The 26862-nt window shown below is 40.0% G+C and overlaps 1 protein-coding gene across 1 annotated transcript; it reads right to left on the bottom strand.

The window, feature by feature from the left end:
* Positions 1-1700: 1700 nt before the first annotated feature.
* On the bottom strand, positions 1701-6216 carry LOC108243686 (protein FAM161A). The gene is made up of 4 exons (XM_017429302.2): positions 6007-6216; positions 4460-4737; positions 2881-3057; positions 1701-2790 (listed from the first exon to the last, which is right to left on the bottom strand). The coding sequence occupies exons 1-4, from the start codon at positions 6103-6105 to the stop codon at positions 2043-2045; spliced, it is 1302 nt and encodes a 433-aa protein (XP_017284791.1). The 5' UTR covers positions 6106-6216; the 3' UTR covers positions 1701-2042.
* Between the last annotated feature and the right edge of the window lie 20646 nt (positions 6217-26862).

Below are 26862 nucleotides of genomic sequence, written 5' to 3'. Positions count from 1 at the left end.
AAGCAGAGTAATGTTTATGTTGCTCATTTAGCATGTAGCAACAACCCAACCCAACCTGTCAGTTTAAACAAACATTCCTGTACTCATCATTTCGGATATAACTATTTAAATGCTCCAAACTGCATGTATACCTCGTTGAAAGCCTGGCATCAGGGCTGGCAGAGATACGATAATTACTGTTAATATAAGAAAGTTTTAGGGTCAAGTCCACTTCCTTTTCTGTGCACATGTTCACCAGTCACAACAAACAACTAAATCTTCTACCCCCCCCCCCCCTTCAAGAAAGCGCACCTTACTCAGCACACATTGTGGTAAAATGCAATCAGTTGCCACACTTTCCCGGCATGGAAACGACGGGGGTTTCAGTGAGTCATATCGGCGTAAACACGTGGCTTATTTTTATTTTATTTATTCTTTTCTTTTTCTTCTTCTTCTTGATGCGCCCCATTGAGCACTGAAAAAAAACCTCTGCAGACAGTTAAACAGTGTCGGTATGAAGCAAAGATACAACAGAAACTACACCCTTTCTCCTTCTCCCTCTGAATCCAGGATAAACAACAAGCACAGAATACAGAATAAACAGAATTATTTTTTAAAAGAGGCATATCCATAAAACACGTGAGATTGTTTGGTTTCTGTAATTCAGAGAAGGTTTCCACTTACCAAACACCGGCAAAAAGCAGAACACAAGATGCATCATCCCAGAATAAATGGATGGAACAAGAAACATCTCTGCTCCTGTGTCGTAATGCTGAGAGAGTGAGCTGCCTGAGATGCTTCTCTTCCCACACAGGCTCAGAGAATGAATGAGTTGCTACCGGTGAGGACAGAGGGCAGGACAGGCAGGAGGAGCTTCTGCAAGACAGAGAAATTGTTGTTTGTCTCCACCTGGTGACTATCTGTAGTTGCGTTTTATACTTGTCTAAGGATCCAGTCTTTCGTGCAATCTTTTAAAAGCTTCTACAGACTTTCTGAGGGTTCTTTCGGAGTCTGTTCTGGACTTCTCACGTACCTGACCATGACAGCATGTTGTCCAGTGTTTGTGGACAGATGGACGACAAAAGAAGAAGTGTCAAGCCTAAGAGCTGAAAGTCACATCTTTCATAAAAACAAATCCAACAAAGAGCTGTCACAGGACCTGAGAGATCCATCGTCCTTCAGCTGATCATCGACTGTTTGTCAAGTTTTCAGGTTAATAGCTTTTTTGGGGGCTACCTTGTTGGTTTTAAAATACTGGTTTCTGCTCATCAAACTGTGTATATTCAACCAAAGAAATGGGAACAAACTGTATCATCGTGCTGCTCAGGATGGGAGACTGTGACGAAATGAAGTCTCAATGTAGACTGCTGGCTTCCTAAGATAGATAACTTTTACTAACTGGGACTTTAAAATGGCATTGTTATAAATAAACTGAACTGAACTGAATCATTGTGATAGGCTGCTGGTAACAAAGTGCCTAAAGGACCTATTTAATTACTATTACTTCTTGCTAAGTTGTTATGTGTCGACACATCACTGGGTCATCTTTTGAATTTAGGATTCAGAATTCAGAATTCTTTTTTTATGTCTGAAAGGTTTGCATTGGTGTTAAACTTTTCAATGCTACAAGTCCCAAACCAGAAGACACATACAAACAGCACGTGTAATTAATATGAAGCTGTTTTCCCTTTGGTTTAATGCAACCAAACAAACTGCACATGTAATCATTGTCGTAAAAAGTTTATTGTTAGAATCACCCTTGTAGTTCTTTGAGGGGAGAAATGTTACACACATTATGGCAATGTGTTGTGATGAACGCAGAGAAACATTCATTTTAAAATAAATTCAAGTTTATTATCAAAGTAACATACAAGCTACAGGACACACAGGACTCAAGCTATCAATATGTGTAGCTGTTGGGTAAAGATGTAAACTACAACAATGGCAGCAGAGAGAATACTGTTGTATTTTCACACACTAATGCAGTCACTTTGTTACTGAAAAGCACAACCGAGCTGCAGATGTGAGCAGATGTTCCTGACGGTGACCGGGCCGATGCAGGGCTACTTCCTCTCCTTCACCATCTCGATGGACACCTCTATCTGCTTCTTCACTGACTTGGAGGATGAAGGTCTCTGAGGCCTGCTGAAGTCGGTGGAGCTGTCTGACTGCTGGACGTCCAGCTCCAGGTCGCAGCTTTGATCACTCTGGCCCTCTGTAGCTTCCCTCTCCATGATAAAAACGGTTTGAAGTTGGTGCTGGAGGCTCGGGCTCCTGGTGTTTGCCCCGTGTCTGTTCCCATACACCGAGCTCGGCAGGGCCCTGGCCTTGAAGGCCTGCCGCTCCTCTCGCTGAGCGAACTTCCCCAGTTCGGCTGCGATCTTGGCCTCCCTCTTTCTCCGCTCTCTTTCCAGGAAGGGGAAAGGTTTCAGTGAGACTTCGTGGCTCCTCTCTCTGAAATGGTCGCCGCCGTTTCTGCCTCTGGGGCGACGGCTGATGATTTCGTAAAGAGGCAGGTGAATGTGAGCCGGAGCGGGCGAGGCTCTGAACTTTTTCTGACACTCTCTGAGCTCCTCCAGCTCTCGCCTCAGCAGCGTGTTCTCCAGCTCAACCTCGGAGCGCGTCCTAACCCTGTGCCTCTTCCTCTCCTCCTCTCTTAGCATCATCTGGAAGGGTCTGGGCACAGTGACTTTGGAGTTGGACTGCACTCTGGCACCCGTCTGATGGGACGCTCGTCCTTGTGGTTTTGGTTTTGACTGGAATCTAAAGTTCCTCTTGGCCATCAGCTGTTCTGGACTGAACAGGATGTCTCTGAGTGAAAACAGAAGAAAGTCAATTTGAAATGATTCAAAATAAGATCTAATCTGAGCTGAAAAGCATCACCTGTGACTTCTAACTGACCTCTCAAAGGTCTGATCCTGACTGAAGGTCCAGCTCAGCTCCTCTACACAGGGTTCTGACTGGTCCGAACCACTTGACGTGTCATGGAAGTCCAGTTCTTCTTGGGAATTGATCCTCTGCAGCTTCCTGGTGGGGCCACTGCCAAAGAGGGAGTCACTGCACTTCCTGTCAAAATGACTAATCCACGAAAATAATCATAAATACCTGGGCTGAGCAAACACTGTGAGTGTTAAATGATCAGAAAATTATCAAAAAATATAAAACTTAATTTTAAAAGTAAAAATTTAAATACAATATACAGGAGATCATTCATAAGTTATTTTAAATAAGTTCAACCAATCCAGGTAAGATGGAAACCAAACCTTTGAGTCAGTCTTAAAAGATTTTGTTGACCCAACCCATTAAATGTACTTTGAAACAACATAAATGCCTATTTCAGGACAAAATAATAATAAAACTGTGTGCTAAAAGTGTTAAATGATTTTTTTTTTAGGTGTCAGATTTCAAGACGACCAACATGAATAAATAATTAAACAAACTTAAACTCGTGTTTTTATGCAAACATTTTTATTTAAGTAAATCAAATAGATGACTTTGTTATTTTATTAAGTGTAACTAGACATATTTGTTCATTTTCTTTTTTTTTTTTTTGTTTCCTTGTTTGTTTAACTGGTGAAATAAACTACAACATTACATCTTCTTTGGTCAAACGCATGACTGATTCATAATGTTTAGCATTCAGGGTTGTAAACTTGGATTAAAAGGCTGCTTGGATGCAGCAGCCTTTAATAATCTATTTAGTGTAAAAGAAACAAGACACAGAAGAAAGTCTGTGGTTTCTAACTGTTACATCCCCTAATGTGGATGTTGTTTTGGTTGTTTTTTTTTTGCATTGAAGTAATGCCTTCTGTTTCCTCTAGGCTTCACCTCCTCCCCTGAGATTGGGTGTTGCTTCCTGGGTCTCAAGCCAATCACTTGTGCTGCACTAACTAAGGGCTGTGAAGTTGCACTTCGGTGCCTTAGCTGCCATACACCTTTGTTGTACAGGCTAAAATGCCTTTCGTGTAATGTAACCCTGGTCAGACTGCTTTTGTAGGGGAGAGCTGCCATTTTGTTTGACCTCAGTTTTCTCCTGTTTATGTGTTGGTTTGTAGGTTATGTTGTAGGTTTGTATATTTTTGCTTTTCTCTGGAGTTAGGTAAGTTTCTTTTATTTTTTTTTCAGGGTTGTTTTGTTTGTTGTGCTGGCCTGAGCTCTCCATGAAGCTTTAGTCAGTCTGTACTGAAGCTAATTTAACAACTTGGCAGAAAATAAACATCTTAACTGCCTATTATGACTCCTCATTCACTGTCTGGATTTATGTTGGTCCCTTCTAACCCCTAGACCAAGCCAGGGGACATAACACTAACTTATTACTAAACACATAAATATATACTTTATTTTGATTCTAAAAAAGGCTACAACAAGTAAAGATGGGTTTAGCCTCCTTAATAAGGTTTCACAGTAATTTTTTTGTTTAATTTAAACAACACTTCTCACATTGTGTTGCATCTCTTTCCTTTCTCTTAAGGAGTCTCACCTGAAAGGCTGCTTCTCCTCTTTGCTAGTCCACCCTCGCAGGCCTCTGTCGTCGTCCCCGCCGCGCCCGTCCTTTCCCTGGCTGATGTACATCCTCTCAAGGTCGGCCATGTTCCTCAGGTGGTTGCTCTTCAGCTCCTCCAGTCTCCTGTAGTACTCTTGGTTGGAGAAGTAGACCTGCTCCTCCCTCTGCAGGCCATGGATTTCCAGGGACAGGGAGCTGCGGGGGCCTCTGCCGCCCCTCGCCTCCTCGTCGCACTCTGACTCCAGCTCGTTCTCCTGAAGGATCGGAAGATTTAACCATAATTCTGAGAAAATGGCAATGAAAACATGAGAATAAACATGCCTCACAATGTGTTCTTACACTTTAGGACCCCTGCTGTGTTTAAAACATAAATCTCACTTCAGTGTTTATTCTCATTTTTCTCACATTAGGAAACTTAGTTTCTATTAAAGTAGGGTTTTATTTTAAAAGATGCATATATTTTTGTGTAACATTCAAATTATTCAGCTTAATTTTGTTAAAGGTGAAAATGTAGCGTTAGAAATGAACTTTCTTCAACAAGAAAAATGTGAAATTTGTTTCAGTCTTCAGATGAAAGTGTCTTAACAGCATGCAGATGAGGGTCAGTGTGTTTCAAATGTATATATCGCCCGCTACCAAAGGCCCATCCGGGTGTCTCTGTCTGTCTGTTAGCAAAATATATCCCCGCTGTATGACTTCATGAAACTCTCTGAAAGTAATCAATGGATGTACATGTACAACTTGATAACTCTAAGACAACCCAATCAGGATGGCCAACTGAGCCTAGATTCATGCTTAACATCGTTTCCAAAGTTTGACCAAAATGTCTGTAGCTCTGTTCCTTTTCACCATAAGATGAGTTTAGTTTAACACACTGTCATTAAAGGCAGCTGGCCATGTACATGCCCTAAAGGAATGCAAAATCTGTATTTTTGTTTTACAGACACTGAGCTCAAATTTGGTGCGGTAGTAGCTGAGTGTCAACCCAACACATACTCCAAGAGCTAACAGTTCATGCAATATCTTTGCTTTACCTTCAGCACGATAGGCGGCAGGCGATATGTATTATTTTTAGGAATGATTGTTTTTATTTCATCTAAAAATGATTGCATTTGCAAACTGAGGTGAATATTTGAGAAAACAGATCAAACTTTACAAGAACATCCATTATTTGTTGGAGGAAACCTAATAACACCATAAGGTAATTGAAGTTTATGTACAATCATATCTTTTTTTTTAACTATTTATCACCTTGCAAAGAAGGTAAGCTCAACAGAACTTTAGTTACTTCTAAAAACATTTTAAATTTAATCTCATGGCTTCCTTATTATTTACTTCAGATATTCTTACACGAGTTAAAGAGGGAAATCTCACAAAAACGTAGTATTTTGAATGGGTTTGATTTGGATAATTGAATATTTAGAATCAAAATCATACATTGCAATAACCTAAAATGTTTGTGCTTCCAGTAGTGTTTTAAAAATATATATTTTTTTAAATATTCTGATTTTTAAAATCCTCACCTCGCTGATGCAGTCTTCATCCTTCTCAAAGAAACTGTCTTCCTCTGCTCTGTACAGAGCCATCAGCTCCTCGTTTTCCAGAGCAGGCGATCGATGCATCACTGCCAGCTTCTGTCTGATCGTCTCCAGAAGCAGCCGAAACTCCCCCAGCAGCCAGAGGAGCGGCAGAGTGTGTGTGTGTGTGTCTCCTGCTTCAGCTCACTTCACACACTGACCTGCTGAACAAAAAGCCTGTTTAATCAGAGCAAGATGGCAGCAGAGATTAGCGCACACACACACACACACACACACACACAGACTGACAGCGTTATCCTCTTACCGTCAGAGGGTGTCGTGATTCTGCAGCCGGTGGCCAGGTGGTCCATATGGTTCTGTGGCTTTTCACTTGAAAGGTTAATTAACCAGAGTGAGCTACATGTCAGAGGGAATTCTGCCAATCTGATTTAAAGATCAGCTTTTTAAATCCAGTGCAAGTGCTGAGCGGCATCATGCATCTGTCGTTGTTTGCTGCAGGTCTGCAGGGAGAAGACACCTGCAGGAATTCAAGTAAAAGAAACTCGTCGCACCAGCCCAGCATGTAGCTCCATGTTATATAAAAGAAGAAAGATTGGCTCATAGACACTCAAAATGTAAATGTGGAAAATTTTAAACACATAATGTCAGTCAGTTTAGACACTTTTGTTGTCAAAATGAAAAAAAATAGCACAAATTAGTTATGTTAATTTGTTGAATTGATTTAAAAGCAAATCTGTGAGATATCATTCAAATATTTTACGACTATTGTTAACATAGCAGTGCAGATTTCAGCTAGACAAAAGCCTTTTTATTAATTTATTATACTGTAAAGAATATTAGCATGTTGACTTTATTGGTAATTAGTACATTTAAAAAAATGTAAAGTGATGCAAAACAAGGTTATGTCTAAGGTTATGTAATGTATGAGTTTGTTTTCTATGTTTGGTTTTTTATTATCATTTTATTATCATATTCAAAAGTTTTACCAAAATCACATACCTAAAGTAAAGTTTGTTCAGTGACAGTGAGATAATCTGCTTTATTGTTATTAAGTAATTATACCTAAAAGCACTTTTTTTTGTCTGCTAATGCGATTTTTTTTTTCTTATACCAGGTTTGAGTTCACATCGAACACATTTCACCTGATAAAATCAAATAGAAAACGCAGGGAGTGGTTCCCTTTTACAAAGAGTCTCCTTTATTTAGTCACTTCCCCAAATACCGTAGTCATTTCTCCGTCAGTGTCCTTTCACACAGAAACAGCCACACGGGCTTTTCCATCAAGTGTCTTACAAGGTTAAAAACAAAAAAGAGCCTGCAGTTAAGAAACCAGATTTTCATTAACGGACAGATGAAGCTGCAGAGGGAGGACGCCAGCCAGAGCCAACTGAGATAATCCTGTTACTTGAGTTTCTTCACCTGCCTCCATCTGTCCTCCTGTCCTCCTGTCCTCCTGTGCTTCACCCACTGTCTGTTTACAGGAGACGCTACAAACACAACTAGCTGTGTTGGCTTCAAACACGGAAACAAGTTCACAAAATAAAGTCTAAGCTGCTGGTGTCAAATGAATGTGTTTCCAGGTTTTCTCTGTGGTTTGTTCGGTAGATCAGTTCCGAGTCAGTGTTCACACTCCTGTTTTCCTGTTTATAGTTTGTTCTGTCTGGTTTTTGCTTTGGACTCAAACTCCCTCAGGGTATTTTCAGCTAATTCAGCCATTAAGAACACGCACAGCTATGACTTCTGGGTTTTATAACTTTTAGACTTTTTTTTAATGTTAAACTTTGCATTTTTTTCTCATTTAAATGCATTGAGATCTCATCAAATCATTAAAAACCTTTGAGCTCTTGTAAATCTTCTTCAGCATATTTACTTCATGTGTCTCCTTATGCCTCCTTCTGTCTCCTTATGTGTCCATTTTGTCTCTTTGAGTATCTTTTTTGTCTTCTTTTAGTCTCCTCGTGCATCCTTGTCAATTTATGCAATCTTTTTGTCTGCTCATGCATCATGTTTTTGTGTTTTTAAGTCTTTCTAATGAATCAATTTTTATCTTGTTGTCTCCTTGTGCTTTTTGTCATCTTTCTGGGGTTTTTTTTTTTGTCCATTGTTCTGCTTTTTGCTTCTGCTTTTCTTCTACTTCAAATGTTTCAACTGACATTAAACATTTATCTTTTTCTGAACTCTCTGTCACCATTTTCAGCAAATTTCAGTAAAGTCACTGAGTTCTTTTTGTAGAAAAAGGCAAATTTTTCAAGTTGGGTTTCATTTTGACGTTGACAAAACCTGCAGAAACTAAAAACATTGAGCTCTACTAGTTCAAGAATTTACTTTCCTTTGTTTGATGTTTGTCTATAAAGTTAAATATGACCCTAAACATTTAACTTCTCTGTCTTCTCTGTTATCATGGTCCTGTTTAAAATCATGTTTAGTGCTTGAATGTGTGACATCCGTCCACTAGATGAAGCTATTGCTTCTTTTATTTCCTTGAGAATTTCGGTGAAACAGAAAAAGTTGTATTTTTCCTTGTTTTGATTTCAAAATAGAACAATAACAATTACAGAAATATTATAGTTATATATGTATTCACATGCAGTATGTGGAATATGAATGTCTGATTAAAAATTAGATAATTTGAAGCAATTCTTTACAACGAAATTTTAAAATTTGCAACTTCAGTTTAAAGTTTAGACACATAACACCGTAGTTTCATGTTTTTACTGTACGCTTGCCCATTTTCTCCTGTTTGGGGATTTATTTTTTTCCACTCTTGCAGTTCTCGGAACACCTTGCTCCCAATTCACAGGATTTTTTCCTCACAGCACTTGAGTACAGATGCTCCTTTGTTTGTCAAGAGAGCAAAGTTCAAGCTGCACTGAAATAATCCATTATTTCCCCTGATAAATTATTCCTAACCAGTGCTTCCTATAACAGTGAAAGACACCAAAACCACATTATCAGCTGTCAGGGACTCTTTGGTCTGCTGGAAGCTGCACTGTGAAAGTCAGATTTCTGGACATGAGGGGACATTCTTGATGCAGTGCGCCTGATTTTCCAGAGTGTCTCCTTTGAATGAATGGCGGCAGTGTTCAGTCAGAGTGGGGCTGAGTAAACAGTCATCACAAGCTTGGCGTTTCCTCCTCCACAGAGAGCCTTGTGGGTTCTGCTCGGCATCCGTGCAACAAGTGGTGCTTTACTGAAACGCTGCAAACCTAATGGAGCAGGGAAATGCCTGAAAAGCACAAAACGATGCAAAGATAACTCAGAGTTTTTGGCTGTTTCTCCCAAAACAACATTGTTCTGAATGCTCCAAGCAGATTTAAAACAATTAAAGGTGCTCTTATACAAATATAAACAAGATAGTTACACTAAAAATAAATCATAAATCACCTCAGTCTGTGTGTGTTTGTGTTTTGTCTGGTAGAAAAACACATGAATCACTGGATGTATATTAATGAAAGTAATGACTGGATAACTCTTGGAATCAAGTCCATTCAAGATGGCTACCACAACTAACTGATCTTGGCAAACACAATAATGGCTGCACCTCAGTCATTTTTTATAAATATTAAGTTCAAGTTTGGTTTGCTAGTAGCTGATACTCATCTGAGCGCTAATCAACGTTTGCAGAAAAAAAGAAAATTGTTATCACTCCATCAGTTTTCCAGAAATGGAGCTAAAATCTGGCGTGGTAATAGCTGAGACTTATCACCAACACATATACCAAGGGCTGACAAATTGCACAAGATCTTCATTTAAAACTTTGGCATTCAACGCAGCAGCCGAGATGCAGTCCCTTTTCAAGAAAACTAGTTTTGTTTTTGTTGTTTTTGTGGAAAGTTGCCTGCTTGTTGCTGTGAACCAAACAATCCTCTCTGCCGTAATCTGATTTATTTTATGTTTTGTGTTTTTAAAAGTACAAATTTAAATTGACTTTATTTTTTCTCCAAAAAAGAAAAGGCAAACTACAATGTAATTACCGTTAATTGCTTTATACAAAACAAAAATCAGTTCTTTTGCTTTCTTTTGATGTTTATTTGTAACTTTTCACAGATTAGAGACACTTTTCTGTCTCCTTAGCTGATAAGCAGCCTGGCCACAACTTTTCTTAGAAGATGCCTGCGACTGAGAGGAAATCCCCACCCAACATCCTCCCACCTCGAGTCACAGAAACACACATGGTGTTAAAAAAAACAACTAAAAAGTACATATATGCTGTTACAAAAAGACACACAAAGGCAAACTCCAAATTGTTAGGTGTGAAGAGATAGGGGCGCTCAGAAACCCGTGTGGGCACAGACACTCATTTACCCCGGAGTGGGAATAAACACTGACGTAACCGTTCAGCAGAGCAGCTCTCGTGTTCGCTAACCTTCCACTTCACAGTGTGTTTGTGTTCGAGAGGGGCACTCCACCCTCGTGTCAACAAGTCCCTCTCATTAAGGCATCAAGACACTTTTTTACCAGCCTGGGCTCTGGACGGGAGGGTGATTACAGCCTTAATCTAAAAGCAAAACATGGAGGCACTTACAGCCAAATCAGATAAAGTCAGTCTAAAATCATGCTGCAAAACATCTAACAAACGAGGGACAAGTATTTCAGCAGAGCATTTGCACATTTGAACATTTAGTGTGCTCGTACTTTCCTGTTTTTACTTTCGCAAAACCTTTCACAGCTGCAGTCCCACATGAAACGTGCTTTGATAAATTAAAACTTGACATCTATCTGTTTTTATCACATGAATTAGCAACCTGCATTAGCAACGTCTGCATCTGTGAGTGCAGTAGAGCTTTACAAAAAAAAAAGAAGAAAAGGAAGACGAATGTGCTTAATACTTTATTTAAAATGATAAAGGTGGGGAAAAGCACATAACAATCTCAGCATGTTGTATATTTATACCCCGTAGCAACATGTTCACACCCAGACGCTGTTACGGTACATTTTGTGTCTGTCACTGACTTAATGAGATTGAAAGCAGAAGAAGTGCTAAATATTACAACCACATTTTATCAAGCGCCTCTCGGTGCAGGTGGATATCTTATATAGCCAGCTGTGGTTCCTGCTAAATGTACAGTATGTGTTAAAGAAACTTAAAAATAAGAATGAAGACTTAAATAATATTGATAGTGTCGATGGATTTGGTTACATTCCTTTACTTTCAGCAAGGAGACTAGTCAGTCCAGCAGCACAGAGAGGGGTGACCCCTCACAGCTCGTTTTTAAAGCACAGCTAACGTTACGACAAGGTCAATCATTGTTTCCTGAACTTTGCTTCACCCCTGTGAGCCCAGTTCTAAAATTTGTTGGATGCAGTCAGGAGCAGCTTATCTCCTCTTCGGAATGTGAACCTTTTCAGATCCGGAAACTCCAATGTAGTAAAGGCCTACCATACAGATCATTTTATCACAGTAAGCTCAGTAGAACCAATTTAGATGTGAATCCTGTTCCAATGGGTTTACCCTAGTGATATTTGCAACAAAGCATTTCACATAGATTTCTTTAAGGCTTTAAGAAATATACACACAACGAGCTAAGATGCGTTTAAAACGCCACTCCAAGGCCCCTGTAGTGTTTTAAACAGGCCCCTGAACCAGGAAGGAGTTCACATGAGGCCATTGCGGTAAGACGAGTACAACGAGCTTACAGAGAATTAAAAATGAAACTGAGCAAAGCAGCATGAGCAGGAAGAGGACGATCTGATGAAGAGCAGCTGAAAGACTGAAGGATGTTTGTCGTGTTTCCAGCAATTCAGCAGCAACATCCAGAGAAGGAAGAAGCTGCATTTGCATCAGATATTAATGCTTATGCACAGACTGCAATATTCATGCGGCATGTGAAGTACTTGTTTTTAATCTCCCGCTGCCAAAGACAAAAGGGTGATAGTGTTTTCGCTCGCAGGTGTTCATTCGTCTGTATTGAAGATGGTCATAGCTAATGGGCTTTAGCAACTGCAAAAATGAATATAACTCAGTCAATTGTACAGTTAATGAGGTAATATTTGGTGTGATAGCAGCAGAGAGTCCTTCACAACACATACTCAAAGCACTAGACATTGGGTGAAATCTGTGCTCGAAACTTTGGTATCAACCTTGTTTGTCTGTTAGCAAAATATCCCATGAATCACTGGATGGATTTTAATAAAACACTCAGAAAATAATTACTGAATGTACATCTACAATTGATTAACTTTTAAAGTCAACACAATTTAAGATGGCCACAGCTAATCGACCTAGGCCAACACATAAATCGCTATAACTCAGTTAATTTTACTGAGGCTGAGTGAAAATGTAGCGTGGTAGCAGTTGAGAGTCATCCTCAACACGTATCACGATATTAAGTTTTTCCAACTTTCATTTAAAAATAAAAACTCAGGTGAAACAACCTTTACTTTAACGTCTACTCAGGCCTCTTTCACTCTCCGCGGTGACTAAGGTTCACTGATTACACAATATAATCTTATCTATCATTGAATGCATTCCAGCAGTTTTTCTGAGGCGGGATGTTTACAATCTCTTCTGTCTATCACTCCTTCATTAGATCTTTCCCACATGGGCCTTTTTGACAGCCCTCAGAAAACAAATAGCCGGGGAAAGGATTTTACTGGTTTTACACGCAAAACGTAGCAAGCAGTGCAGGTTAGGGTCACGTTGAGCTACTGATTCTTACGAGGTAAAAGTGTAACAGCACGATGTAGGGCTGAACATCCTGACAGCCACAAAGCGCTGTGCGTCCTTGAAGTTTAACTAACACAAACACTACGGTAGCTTCAGTCGGATATTAGTTAGCTTCGAGTCTAACCCGTGAGAAATAACTTTCTCCCTCTCAGTCACTCATTGTTGAACTCCCAGCTGCACAAACCGATCGAAGTGCTTTGGAGCAGCAGAGCGCCATGTCTCTGCGTCTGAACCAGCAAGAGAAACTTTAGAAGCAGAGCGCAGCTGCACGCGTCCTGCAGAAGTTTTTCTTTTCTTACATGCCTGTTTGTGCCCTATCATGCACGGTAGGTGTGCTTTCAGAATGCACCGCTTTGTGCCTCCAAAACCTTTGCAACCATTTCTAACTTCAACATGAAAACGAAAACTACATGTAAGAATACAAAGGAAGACCGTGCTGTGGCTTGTTTTGAGCCGTTTATAGCAAAAGGGTTATACTGGAAGGTAAAAGGTGTTTTCGAAGTTTCTGTGTGCGCGTGTGCATTTGTCTGGTGTGTTAGCAAAATATCTCGTCAACCAGAGGACGGGTTTTAATGGAACTCAGAAAGAAATCATTAGACGGACGCCCATAACTGATTAATGTTTGGAAACCAGCCTGATTCGTGCGGCTAATTAAACACAAACATGGTTTTAACTCAACCAGTTTCACAGAAAATGAGCTCAAACTTTGAGGTGGCGGTTTCTGAGAGTCGTCCTCAACGCGAACTCTGAGCTCTCCCAGATCGCGCAAGATATTGTGACATCGCACGAGATCCTTATCGTCTCAAGATTCAACCAGAGCGGCTACAAGTTTGTCGTCTCTAAAAACGAGCTCAGTCTGAAGTCATGAAAGCAGGAAGGGGATATGGATTTCTTCAGAACATGCCAAGCCTTTCTTTTGGTGCGTCGCTTGTAAACAGTAAGAAGGGAAACAAAAAATAGAGAAGTGACAGAGTTTAAAAAAAAATAAAACAGGAACTCATTTCACGTGTGTCCAAGAGTTAAAACACCCAACAGACCCATCCTAATGAAATTATGCATGTCTTCCTAAAGAAACAAAGTTTTGGAGCATTTATTCACCACTCCATCCAAACACAAATCCCTGATTTTTCAAGTTAATACCAAAGAGTTTATGGAGGCTCGATGCTTTGGTTTTAACTCTTATTCTGTAAATTACTCATGTCAGAGTCAGAACCACTCTCCTGTTTAAAAAAAAAAAAAAAAAAGAAAGTAAAGAAGCTGCTTGAGTAAAATGTGATTTTTATTCTAAATCCTCAGACGTGGGTGCATTTCTGACCTATTCACCAACACGCAGATGTTCATCATGAGGTATCCACTCTTTAATTCTAGTTTTTGGGTGGGGTTTTTTTGCTTCACTTCTCTGAGATTGCGTGGTTTAATTTACGGACTTGCCCACTTAGGCCACCGTCGCTTTAAAGTTTCCATTCAGCAGTCATCTCAAGCAAACGCAAGAGCCAAATGCCTCCCTGTCGCTGTGGTTGGCCTGTAATGAAAGAAAAAAGAAATCTGTGAGAGCAGAGAAAGAGCGTCTTCTATCGTGGCCTTTGCGGTAAAAGGAAGACCCAGTCCTGTTTCCTTTTAAAGGCATCCCATTAGAAGCTCTTCCAAAGAAGTCGGGATCAGATGCAAACACATCCTTCTCCCCGTCTGCACTCACAGCCTGCTTCTGTCCTTGGCTTTTCTACATGTTTGTCTGCACAGGTTTTGTTTATAGTTTTGGAATCTATGGTTACATTTTGGTCGTTAAACGATCTTGACGTAGGAAATACAAATGTCCGTTCTCTGTCAGTGAAATCTCTACAAACAGCAGCTTTGTGTTCATTCTCAGTACAGGCCATGTAGTTAAAGGGACTTGTTGCTGCTACAGTGAGAGTAATACATTCTGACTTCCACTTTAAAACTCAAAAGGAATTGTAAACATAAATCAGAGCCTTGTGAGGGGGGTTTCTGCAGCAGACATTGTTTAAACATTAAAGGACAAGCATTCCTGTCATGCCAGAGATTTAAACTGAGGTCGTGTTATGATGAGAAGTTAGAGTTGGAGCTGTTTTGGTCCGACCTTGGACTTTACACTATGTGCAGTCTTATGAGTGTTGGGGAGGACTCTCAGCTACTACCACACCAGATTTTACCTCAATATCTGTAAAACAGGCTGGGTTTAAAGCCATTTCTGTGCTGTTTAGTGTTGATTAGCTGTGGTGGCTATCTCGATTTGAATTGACTTGAAAAGTAAATCAGTTGTAGATGCACATCCAATATTTACATTCTGAGAGTTTCATTATAATCTGACATGTGGGTCAAGAGATATTTTGCTAACAGACAGCCAGCATGGACTCCAATGGTTCAGGTCAAAGCTTTGAAAACAGATTTTATGTAATCAGTTAGTGCTCAGAGTATAAGTCGGGGATAATTAATAGGTATTAACACACCTAATCTTAGCTCAATATCTGTAAAATTGATGGAGTTATACTCATTTTTGTGTTTTCTAGAGTTCCTTAGCTGCGGCGGCCATCTTGAATTGGATTGACCTCAAACATTAAACAGTTGTAGATGTGTATCCAATAACTACTTTCTGAGAGGTTCATTAAAATTCATTCATTGGTTCATAAGATATTGTGCTAACATGACAGACAAACCAACACATACATACACACACAGTAAAAAACATTATGACCCTTTTGCCTTCAGTGGTGGGCGATAAAAATCTGCTTCATTGTTTTAACTCTTGCGGTCGGCTGCCTCTCTTGTCTGTGTCTGGGTAGGTTTTGTTCTAAGCAACACAAGTGTACATTTATTGAATACATAAATAAAGCACCAACCATTACTGTAAAAAAACAAAACTGCACATCAATAAAATGTCACCTTTATAAAAAAACATCTCTTTAAGTCAAGGTTAAAACAACAACAGAGAAACAAACCAAAGACCCCCCGGTGTGCTGAAGCAGCCCAGAGCGATGGAGACTTTTCTGACACTTTAACACTCTTACACAGATCCCAAACACAAAGTCCCTCGGAGGTATGAAGTATTTCTGGGAACTTTCCAGCGTAAACATCTGTAAGCTAAACTGTTTGGTCCCAAACCAGCTGCAGGCCCACTGACATTTTGTCCGGAACCTTTGGAGTAATAAATTATTCGAGAGTTGGAACTTTATTGTACTTAATACTCCGGGTAAATTCGCTAAACAAAGAATTCTGCATCAATATTACTTTGCTGAACCTGTAAAACAGATTTTTGCGCCAATGTTTTAAAAACCTCGTTACAGCTCAGAATATGTGTTTGGGATGATTCTCAGCTACTACCACACCAAATTTGAGCTCAGTATCTGCTTTATAGACTGAGTTGGAGCCATTCTTTGGGTTTGCTAAGGTTGATTAGCTGAGGCAGCCATCTTGAATTGTATTAACTCCAAAAGATAATCATTTGCAGATGTACATCCAATGATTACTTTCTGAGTTTATTAATAATCTGTCCAGTTGTTCCATCCATCCATCCATTTTCTTTACCAGCTTCTCTTTTGCGGGTTGCAGGGAGCTGGTGCCTATCTCCAGCCGTCACTGTGCCAGAGACGAGGGACACCCTGGACAGGTCCATCACAGGGACACATGGAGACAAATGAGACAAACAGCCGCTCACACTCTCACGCACACCTAGAGACAATTTAAGAGTTACCAATGAACCTAACATGCATGTTTTTGGTCTGTGAGAGGAAACCGGATTTCCCCGGAGGAAACCCACATGAGCGCAGGGAGAACATGCAAACTCCACCCAGAAAGACCCCAGGTCGGGAATCGGTCCTGCAACCTTCCGGCTGGGAGGAAACGGCTCAAACCCCAGTAGTTCCAGTGGAGAAACAGACAAACACAAGCACACATACAGTCAATTACATTATCTCCCGCCTTTAATAACCAGGTGGTTTTGATTCCTAAACACAGCTAACCTTTTGTCTCTGTTCGGGTTATATGAGCAGGTGGAAACAAAAGTACTCATTTGATTGCGTTACAAAAAAATGTGGAAAACTCTGGATGTTCACAGCAGAAACTGTCCGTTTAAAAGTGAGCCCTTCGGCTCCTCCTGATGGCTGTTCAGAACGTCTTGAGAGACGTTATGAACATGAAATTATAGTGCATCTCCTCTTGTAATTCATCTCCATGGCGACGACTCGAGCCCAAACAGAAAGTGTTGATAAGTGTCTGAGAGAACCGTGGCAGGAAGGAGCTCATTAGTGATCTGATTTGAAAATGTTGGTGCACATGTGTGTCCGATTCATGTGGACCTCTGATGACAATCTTCAAGGCTGACTGTGTGTGTTTGTGTGTGTGTGTGTGATGATTGTGGCTCTTGACAAAAGGACCTTGATGTTGCTTCAGCAGCGTTTTCATGTCGAACTGTGTCGCCTATCTCTTCCTGTAATCTGCCCGACACAACCTGGCTGTTCTGTTCTGTTCCTGCTCTGATTAGAGAGCCTGACTCGTCTCTGTCAGAGCCACAGAGTCTGCGACGCGTGACCAAGCTACACTTAATCTGCTCCATTTGTACCTAACTTACATCGTACTGTTTGTACTGATTGTCGGGAATTTAGCCATTAACTCTTTGGAATCAACTCTGCCTGTTAGCAACATATCTCATGAACCACTGAACAAATATTAACGAAACTTCCAGGAAATAATCACTGGATGTACATCTATAATAATTATCTGTTCAATCTAACCCAATTCAAGATGGCTGCCACAGCCAACTGATCCTAGAAAACACAAAAATGGCTTGAATTCAGTCCATTTTACAGATAATGGGCTAAAACTGGGTGTGGTTTGTTAAGTATGGTCCTTTTTCATTTCTCATTTCTGTTAAACTCATTACAGCTTTATAATGTCTGACCTGACATGTGGCGGGAGATGTGCACTCCCCCAAAGAGAGATTTATTATTTATTATTTATTTATTTTTGGTTGACTCTTCTTTGAGTACAGAAATAGGATTGTGTTGTGTTTAAGATTTCCAAAGAAACACATGCTTTCTATTTTTTTCTGTTTTTTGCCATCTTTCTACACAACACCTTGTGCATCTAAAAACAACACAAAGTATGGTTGGAAAGTCCAGCGGTCAGGTGATTGCATTTGGACAGCATGCTAATGTTTCTGATATTCCCTTCCTTTGAAAGGCATCCCATTAGGAGCTCTTCCAAAGAAGTCGGGATCAGATGGAAACACATCCTCCTCCCCGTCTGCACTCACAGCCTGCTTCTGTCCTTGGCTTTTCTAGACGTTTGTCTGCACAGAGTTTGTTTAGGTTCTTGAAATCCAAGGTTACATTTCGATCTTTAAAGATCTTTACATGCCAGAGACTTAAACTAACATCATGTTATGATGAGAAGTGACAGCATTAGAGCTGTTTTGGTTTAACCTTGTAAATAACATTAAGTTATTAACATAGGATAGTTTTTTTTATTTATTTTATTGTGTATTTTATATGCATTATGGACCTTGAGTCTGCAAATAAAGTATTCTCTCTCTCTTAATAACATTCATCTTGTGACATATTGCCAAAGTTCATGAACTGTGTTAGCACTCAGAGTATGTGTTGGTGATGAGTCTCAGCTACTACCATGCCAAATTTGACCTCAATATCTGTAAAATTGTCTGGACTACACCCATTTTTTGTGTTGGCTTACATGGTGGTCATCTTGCCTTATTGTAGATAAACATCCAATGACACAAGCAAAACACAAGCAATTACATGAGCAGAGACTGATAACCAGCTGGTTTTGATTCCTAAACATAGATTTGTGTGAGTGTGTGTGTGTGTGTTTTCTCTGTTTCTCTGATTTTCCAACAGGGTTTCTACATTAGCCAGTGCAAAGACAGATAAATGATTTTTAAGTCCCTGCTCAAGATTTTGCTTCTTGTAGTTATAACCCAAAGTTAGAATCACTTGAACAAAACAATGATTACATTACCAAAAAAGAAAATTGTATTTTCCTTTATATGGCATTTATTGAGAGATTCCTGCCCAGCTCCAGTTTTTAAACTGACCAAAACCAGGCTAATATTTAGACAACAATCCAGAATAAGCGTGTCTACAGTTGGAGCACAGACAAGGCTTTGACCTTTGACCCCATGACCTTGAAATCAATAGGGATCATCCTTGACATGAGCTGTCCAGCTGTGCAGTTTGACATTTCTGGGTTAAAGGGTTATCAATTTAGAGCTCGGACAAGAAATGATCCACAGGCAGACGGACAGAAGGACGGATGGATGGCGCCATGAGCTAACTCAGCCCCATCGTAGAAAAAGGCAAGAAGAAATGATCAAACAGAAAAAGAAATGAGCTGGGGAGGAAAAAGAGATACGAGTGGCTGGAGCCCAGTCAGGTTTTGTGTTTAAAAGGTTGTCTGACTCGAAGGTTTTCTGACCCACAAGTCAAAGTATTTGTGGGCAAGATGTTTAACCCCACTTTGACTCTAATGTATGTGTTTGTGGTTCATAAAGTGGGAAAAACATTACAAGTGCTTTAAAAAAAAGTGTTTTAAATGAGTGAATGCATGCTTGTGGTGTAAAAGTGCTTTGAGTTGACAGCTAGAAAAGCACCAAATTAATGCAGCCAGCATATCATAGTAAAATAATGTATCGACTGTGAATAGATCCTGACTTTTTATACTTCATGGCTGCTTTTAAATTTAAAGAAACACCATGAAAACAGAAAAAAATGAACTCTTAAATCAAGGCGAACTTACACAAAAACTGTTGGTTTTGATCTCATTCATAAACTTCAAACTACAGAATAAATAATTCAGTGCTTCTGCTTTGTTTAAGTAAAGGTTTCAGGTCCAACAAAGAAGTGAAATAGGTTGAACCGAAAACCAACAAAAAAAAAAAAAAAAAAACTGAACCACACACTTACTGTAAAGCTAGTTTCATTTCTTTGTAAATATAAAGTTAAAAGAAAAATGACCAGACCGAGAGGGGTTTTGGTTTTCCCTGCAGTTCTCTGCAAAACGAGAGTGTTCAGTAAATAATAAACAGCACCAGAGAGGTTCCAGGTTGGTGTAAATCTTCTAAAATGCAACTTTTTCTTTTACGCAGAACAGAAACTAACCTGATCAAAGTGTTAACCATACTTCCTGCCTTGCTGCCAGTTTGCTCAGGCCACAGGTGATCAGATTGTGTTCAGTGAAACGTGTCTGAAAAAGTGCCGTTAAAAAATTTTGCATGACAGTGTGTGCTAACTATACAAGGCAGGCGTTCGTGGTCTCATATGGATTTCTAATAAAGTTAAAGACCTTAACCAAGATCATTCCCTGTTGAGAAATGAAGGCATTTTAGCAATTTTGGTCAAATCTTCAAAAGAATGTAATAAGCAATCTCATGCTCGGGGTACAGCATGCAGTGTGAATTATTATCAGCTACAACCACACCGAATCTTAGCACAATATCTGTTAAATATACTGAGTTATCGTCAGTTTTGTGCTGGCTAATATCGATTAGCTGTGGCAGCCATCTCAATTTTAATTGGCTCCAAAGGGTAATCAGTTGTAGATTTGCATCCAGTGATTACTTTCTGAGAAATTCACTAAACTCTGTCCAGTGGTTCATGAGATATTTTGCTAACAGACGAACAGTGTTGACTCCAACAGTTAATGCTAAACTTTTAGGCAAAAATCTTCTGCAATGAGTAACGTTCAGAGTAAATACCACTACCACCACCATAAATTACAGCCATTTCTGTGTATTCCAAGGTCAACTTGTTGTGGCGGCCATGTTGAATCGAGTGGACTCCAAAGTTAATGAGTTGGAGATGGACACCAAATGATTACTTTCTGTGACTTTCATTCAAATGTATTCTCTGGATCACGAGGTATTTTGCTAACAGACAGACTGGGTTGTTTCGAACAGCTAAACCAGTGGACTTGGCAACAAACAAAAACAGAAATGTGAAAGAAAAATCTTTTTGTTTGTTTGTTTTGTTTTTTTTACGAGGCGTGTTGTGATCCCTCTTCCATGTCATTGACTACATTTACATTGTGGAAGCGGAAACACCTGATCAGTCATGCGTGCAACCTGTCACACAAAATGTGTGGGGGTTTTTTTGTTTGTTTGTTTGTTTGTTGTTCCTTTGAGCAGCTTTTTTTTTTTCTTTTTTTTTTCCAAGAAACAACCACCTTAAGGGAGCAGGAAGAGATTTTTGAGAAACTGGGTGAAACAGGAGTTTCTAACAAACTTTTTTTCTAAAATTGGATGACATCAGTGACCCGATCATGAGGGTGACTCAGTTACTGGAAGAGCTGCTCCGGGGGGACAGATGGTACTCATATTGACAGCTTAACAACCTCCCTGAAATCCTGCGAAACAGGCTTTTAGACTTCTCTGAAATGTTCTTCGTGGAAAGAATTTGGCTTTGGGTGCACGTCTACAACTGATTAACGCTTGGAGTCAGCCCCGTTCAAGATGTATGCCACAACCAAACAACCTTAGCCACCTCAAACTCAGTCAGTTTTACTGATCTCGAGCCGACTTTGGCGTGGTAGTAGCTGGGAGTCATCTGAAACACATACTCTGACTGCTAACACATCTCGCAGCATTGAATGAGACCATGGTGGCTGAGTCTCTGTCCCTTCTCAGCATAAGATAATCTTAGTTTTTTGCAAGAAAAGCAAAATGCTTTTTTTTTTATGTGTGCCGACTGCAGTGCATGTGAATAAAATGAATAAAATCAGTCTTTTATTTAAAATAATCACCTCAGACAAACAGTAACATCAAATCAAGAGTCTGTCTCAGTTATAAACAAGTTAAAGTACAATGCTGGACAGACACTGAGTCAGTATTTTTTGTTATCTGCCCTAGCGTGAGTAAATCTGCAGCACTTTAACTGTCTGCTGAGGCTTTTTGTGTCATTTACAAACCTGCTCACCCTCCTGCCCCTCAGGCTGCTGCTACTGCTGATACTTCTGTCTCCAAACATCTCCAGCATTTCACCTGCAGGAAACATCAACCTGCACGCCCAGTGAGATGAGTCAGCAAATTCTCCAGAAAGCTTGCAATGCTCCCGCTGCTTTCACCTTTCTGGTTTGGTTCTGAGCAGGTAGAGTCTCATAAGAGGCCGCGTGGACCTGCTGACATCTTTGTTTTTGTTTTGTGGAAACTTATCGGTTTAATCCGAACTCCCTGTTTTTTCTTTTTTTCTTGTCATAAATCAGAGCTGTGCAACCTCTCTTTGTACCGAGATTGTATAGTGCATAGAGACAGGCGCTTACATGATCGCCCACCTTTCATAGTGGTGGGCGACAAAAAATGACAAAAGAATTCCAGTGTGTGAGAAACTGTAGGTTAATGTTTGTTAGTTCTACCATGACTATAACCACTCAAACACTGATTTTAGTTTATCCGTTACCTTTAATCAAGACATTCTTGTGCTTATTGCTGAATAAATCGTTCACAAAATGAATTTGATGTTTTTAAATGGTTTTAAAAAGCATGATGGTGTCCAGTCGAGAAGAATATATATGTTGATATGAGATAAACCAAAGAATTTGAGAATCACATGTTCCTGCTCAAAACTATGTGTGTTAATCAGCTACTGATAACATTCATGAACGGACTTTGTGTGAATTCTGCTGCATGTGTTCAGACTTCTGTATCGTTTTTGTGACAGCACTAAATACACAGAGTCTGATGTGAAATAAAGGCCACAAGAACTGACGTAAAAAGTCTGCATCAAAGTCTGAATAGAAATATAATTCATAACTAAAGAAATTGTACTACCTGCAAAAAAGGGGTGCGAACTGCTGTAAAAACTGAAACAAAGAAGCAAGCCACGAGCTAAAAGCTAAAAGTAGCAAAAGCAAAGCGTAACAAAAGAAGACAAAAAAAGGCCAAATATGTTCAAGCAGATTTTAAAGAGAACTAGAAGCACTCAGAGAGCGCAAGCCTCCTCCAAGGTCACAGCGTGACTAAAATATAGTGAGATCCGGATCATAATCTGCATCAGCACCACAATGTAATCCACTGTTTTTTGGGACGACCCCAACATTTCCTGAACATTTCCTCCAAATCTGTTCTTTAGTTTTTACCTGATCTTTGCTGACAGACAGACAAACAAACCAAGAAACACAACCGGGAACAAAACTTCCTTGGTGGAGGAAACAAAAAGGGTCACATGTAGGAGCTGGGAGAAGTTTTTAAAAGAAAGGGTTACCTGTGAGCTTGACCTTTGACCCCATGAACCTTGAACCCAACAGGTATCATCTTTGACCCGTGAGGTGTCCAGCTGTGCAGTTTGATATTCCTACATGACACTGTTGCAGAGTTAGAGCACTAGGTCAGCTGTGATGGTGACCTTTGACCCCATGAACTTGAAATCAACAGTGATCACCCTTTATCTAAAAGGTGTCCAGCTGTGGAGTTCAACATTCCTGCAGAGTTAGAGCACGGGCTGATCTGAGATCTTGAATTTTGACCGGATCACCACCAAAATCTAGTCACTCGCTACTTGTAGCATTTTTTGGTGTTTCCTGAAAATCTCATAAAAATCCATTCATAACTTTTTGAGTAATATTGTGCACAGACAGACAGGTAGACAGCTTTTTGGATTGGATTTCTCATTTTATTTGAAGTAAAATTTCTGCAGTAATACTTCAGATTATCAAAGGTAAATGGTGGAAAAAACTTCTAAAAAATATAAAACTAAAGAAGTGATGCTGACATATAAAATATATATATATATATATAAAAAACCAGCCGGACGTTGTGGTAATAGATAAGATACAGAAGAAAGCGATGGGTATAGTTCTAGCGGTCCTGAGTGACTCCACACATACCAAGTGTGGTGGAGGATGGCGGGGCCAAGATACTATGGGACTTCCAGATCTAGACTGGCAAACAGGTGATGGCTAACCAACTGGACATTGTGGTGATGGATAAGATGCAGAAGAAGGCAGTGGTGTAGCAGTCCCAAGTGACTGTAACATCAGGAAGAATGAGTATGAAAAGCTCGAGAAATACCAAAGGCTGAAAGAGGAAATAGAGAAGTTGTGGAAAGTCAAGGCCTCAGTCGTACCAGAGGTCATCAAAGCACTCGGTGCTGTGACCCCCAAACTGGAAGAGTTCTCCAACAGATCCCAGGAACAACCTCAGAGATCTCTGTCCAGAAGATCCTGAAGATAACCCTCAAGCTCCCAGAATTCTGGTAGAGAACCTAAGCTTGAAGTGAAAGTGGAACTACCCATGTGGAACAAATGGGGTGAGATGGAAGTGTATTTTTGTTGTTGTTGTTTCTTTAATTTTCTGTGTTCAGTCCAAGCTGCTGACTGATCATTTATCTCATGAGTAGATTTTTAAACATCTCCACAGGAGACAAGTTGAATCTACTGATGAACGGAGGCCTGTGACCTGTATCACCCTGTGACTGCAAATAAATCAAAAACTGAGAATTAATCAAAAAAAAAAAACATCTAAAATTTAATTTCAAATTGTCAAAACAGTTGAAAAAACACATATAAGTCACGATGAGCGGTGGAGAAAGAGGCGAACCCAGAGCGCAGACTCGTGATACAAAAGAAACTAATTTTATAAAATAAAGGATAGACAAAAACAAAGAGCTGACGAGGCAGCAACACAAAACAAAAACTAAATCCAAGAACTAAGACATGATCAGGGACAACATGAGCAGAACAGAACAGTCCATAAACACAGAGCAATGGTCCAGCGGAGAAGTGGAGAGAGTGACCGGGTTTTAAGCAAACAAGGAAATCAAGAGAAGTGGACACAGGTGAGTGATAATTATTGCATGCAGGAGGAGATGGGCGTGGCAGATAACCAAGTGGGAAACCAAAATCGAAAAGAACAACACAGTCTGCTGATGGTGTCAGAACAAGGAAGTTAAACAAAACTTTGATGAAAAACTGATCGAGTGTAAAGTTTCACACTTTCACAATTACAAACAACTGTCTTTTCAAAGAGGTTTTTTTTTTTTGTCCATGCACCAGTATGAGGACAATGGTTGAACCCAGTATGCAGGCAGGACACAGGAATGTAAAAAAAAACAACTTCTTTTATTACAACAAAAAGGTGCCGACGTGGCAACCAGACTTTTATTACGACATCTGTAAACACAGGGAGCAGGAGAGGACACGGGGAGGACCACAATGGCATGTAAAAACTCATAATGCTCCACTAAATGAGTTTTCTTCTTCTGTGGTTGGCAAAAAACACAAGGTGTGCTTTAAGGCCACCATCTGATACAGAGTGTTGTTGGTAGTGCTACCATTAGACCAATGTCTAAGTTGTTTACTTGCATTTCTTTTGTTTTCTGATCAATCACCCCCCACCCAAAGCTTCTTGTGTCTTTCTTTTCTTTTTCCCCAGCTTGGTTTCACTGAGGGAGTCACAGAGGGACATGCAATATAAAGGGCTGCACAGACGAACAGAGGGACAAACACCTGGTAGGACACAACTGGGAACAGGTGAGGGCAGGCGGGGCAGGAGCAGAACAGAGGAACCACAAACCAAACACTGGGGAAGTGGCAGACACTGGGAACACAGGAAGGCAAAATAAACACAAGAATTAAACACAAAAGACTCCTAATGAACAGCAAAAAAAAAAAACAGAGATCCTGACAGGTGGACTGGAAGGCGCGGCTGCAACCTGAAACCAAGGTAGGAAGCCCACACCCTGCTCTTCCTCAGCGATACATTACGAATATTTCTGTCCTGTAGGTCTTCAACGAAGATCATCCATTCAATGAAGATCTTAAGCAGCCGACGCCCCACCCATAGTTGTGTGCACAGGTGTCAGACAAAGCTCTCCCGCAGGAGTGCCGAGTAATTGGTGACGACACCAGATGTGACTCGGTGACTCACAGCCACAGAGAGCAAAACACAAACAAGAACGGACTGCAGCATTATTACCAATAAATTTGCATAACCACTTCGCTGACACATAAATGACAAAAAAAGTAGGGCAATTAAAGCCTAGCATTCCTTGACGTGAGCCATCATGATCACACCCATTTGGTTCTCTCTATGTTACTTTTTGGAAATTTCCAAAACTACCACCCACGGATCTTTGCTGAATCTTTGTACAGTCAGTCCCACAACACTTTGTCCCTGTTTCCTGTCTCCTTGAGCTGCGCATACCATCTACAATCATTTCCAGGGCTCTTTCTGCCACTCATACCCCCCTCTGTTTGTACGTAACCATGCAGCTGCGAATGTTGATTCACTGAACACGTTCCTTTTTTTAGTCAGCCGGGATATGACTCAGTTAGAAGTTGATGATGAGCGCTGAATGAGGAGTTTCCCTCATAAATGAATGTCAGAGACGGCCTTCTCAGCTCATTCTCTAAATTACCTCTAAATGATGTCATTAGCAGCTGAAAATATAAATGTGCAAAAAATATAAAAAAATACAAGAAATTGCCTGTTTTTTAACGCACAGTCATCACATTTGTCAGATTCCTAGACTGTATTCCTTACTTTTGGACTTTTAGTCTTTTAGTTACGTGGATGAAGTGGATGTATGGATCTGAGCGGGGCACCTGGCTGATGTGCAGCTTGAAATGAAATGGAAACTCCACCTGCCCTTGTTCCACTTTGTCAGCTGGCTGGTTAATGCTGTGGGCCCTCTGGATTGGCCGTATGACTCTCGGCTCCTCCCTCTTTGAACCCCATTTCTGCTTTCTGATTGGATCGTTTCATAATCCTCATCTAAGCCATTTGAGGATATTAAGATGATGACTATTTCTTTTTCTTCATCTTTTTTTCTTTTTTTTAATTATGCTGAAAATGTCAAAGAAACATCAAAAATAACTTGTTTGCAGAAGTGGCCAGATCTTTGGTTTTGGTCAGGCTTTTTTTAGTTGTTTTTTTTTTTTTTCATTTCAATTAGATGTTAAATTTACCTTTTCAGTTTTCAGTTTTCAATTTTTTATTTATGCTTTAGCTTTTTGTTTGTGTTTTTGATCAGGTTCTTCTGGTTTCATCTGGCTTAGTTATTTCCTTGTTTTATGTGGAGTCTTTGCTTTGTATCTTCTTTCACTTTGGGAGATGTTAATCTTTTATCATTTTTGTCTTGTTTTACTTCCTCACTGGGTTCTGCAGTTAAGTTATGATTATTGTGTGAATGCTTTTAAGCATTCACACCATT

This window comes from Kryptolebias marmoratus, linkage group LG22 (genome assembly GCF_001649575.2).
Source record: "Kryptolebias marmoratus isolate JLee-2015 linkage group LG22, ASM164957v2, whole genome shotgun sequence".
Lineage (NCBI taxonomy): Eukaryota > Metazoa > Chordata > Actinopteri > Cyprinodontiformes > Rivulidae > Kryptolebias > Kryptolebias marmoratus.
This window is presented reverse-complemented; position numbering and strand designations above follow the sequence as displayed.

Bases quoted from the DNA above. Each gene is read 5' to 3' on its own strand.
- LOC108243686 (XM_017429302.2), bottom strand. From the start codon at position 6,105: ATGCATCGATCGCCTGCTCTGGAAAACGAGGAGCTGATGGCTCTGTAC. The intron at 4,738-6,006 runs GTGAGGATTTTA...CCGATCCTTCAG, and splicing joins ATGAAGACTGCATCAGCGAG to GAGAACGAGCTGGAGTCAGA. The intron at 2,791-2,880 runs GTCAGTTAGAAG...GTTTTCACTCAG, and splicing joins CAGGATCAGACCTTTGAGAG to AGACATCCTGTTCAGTCCAG.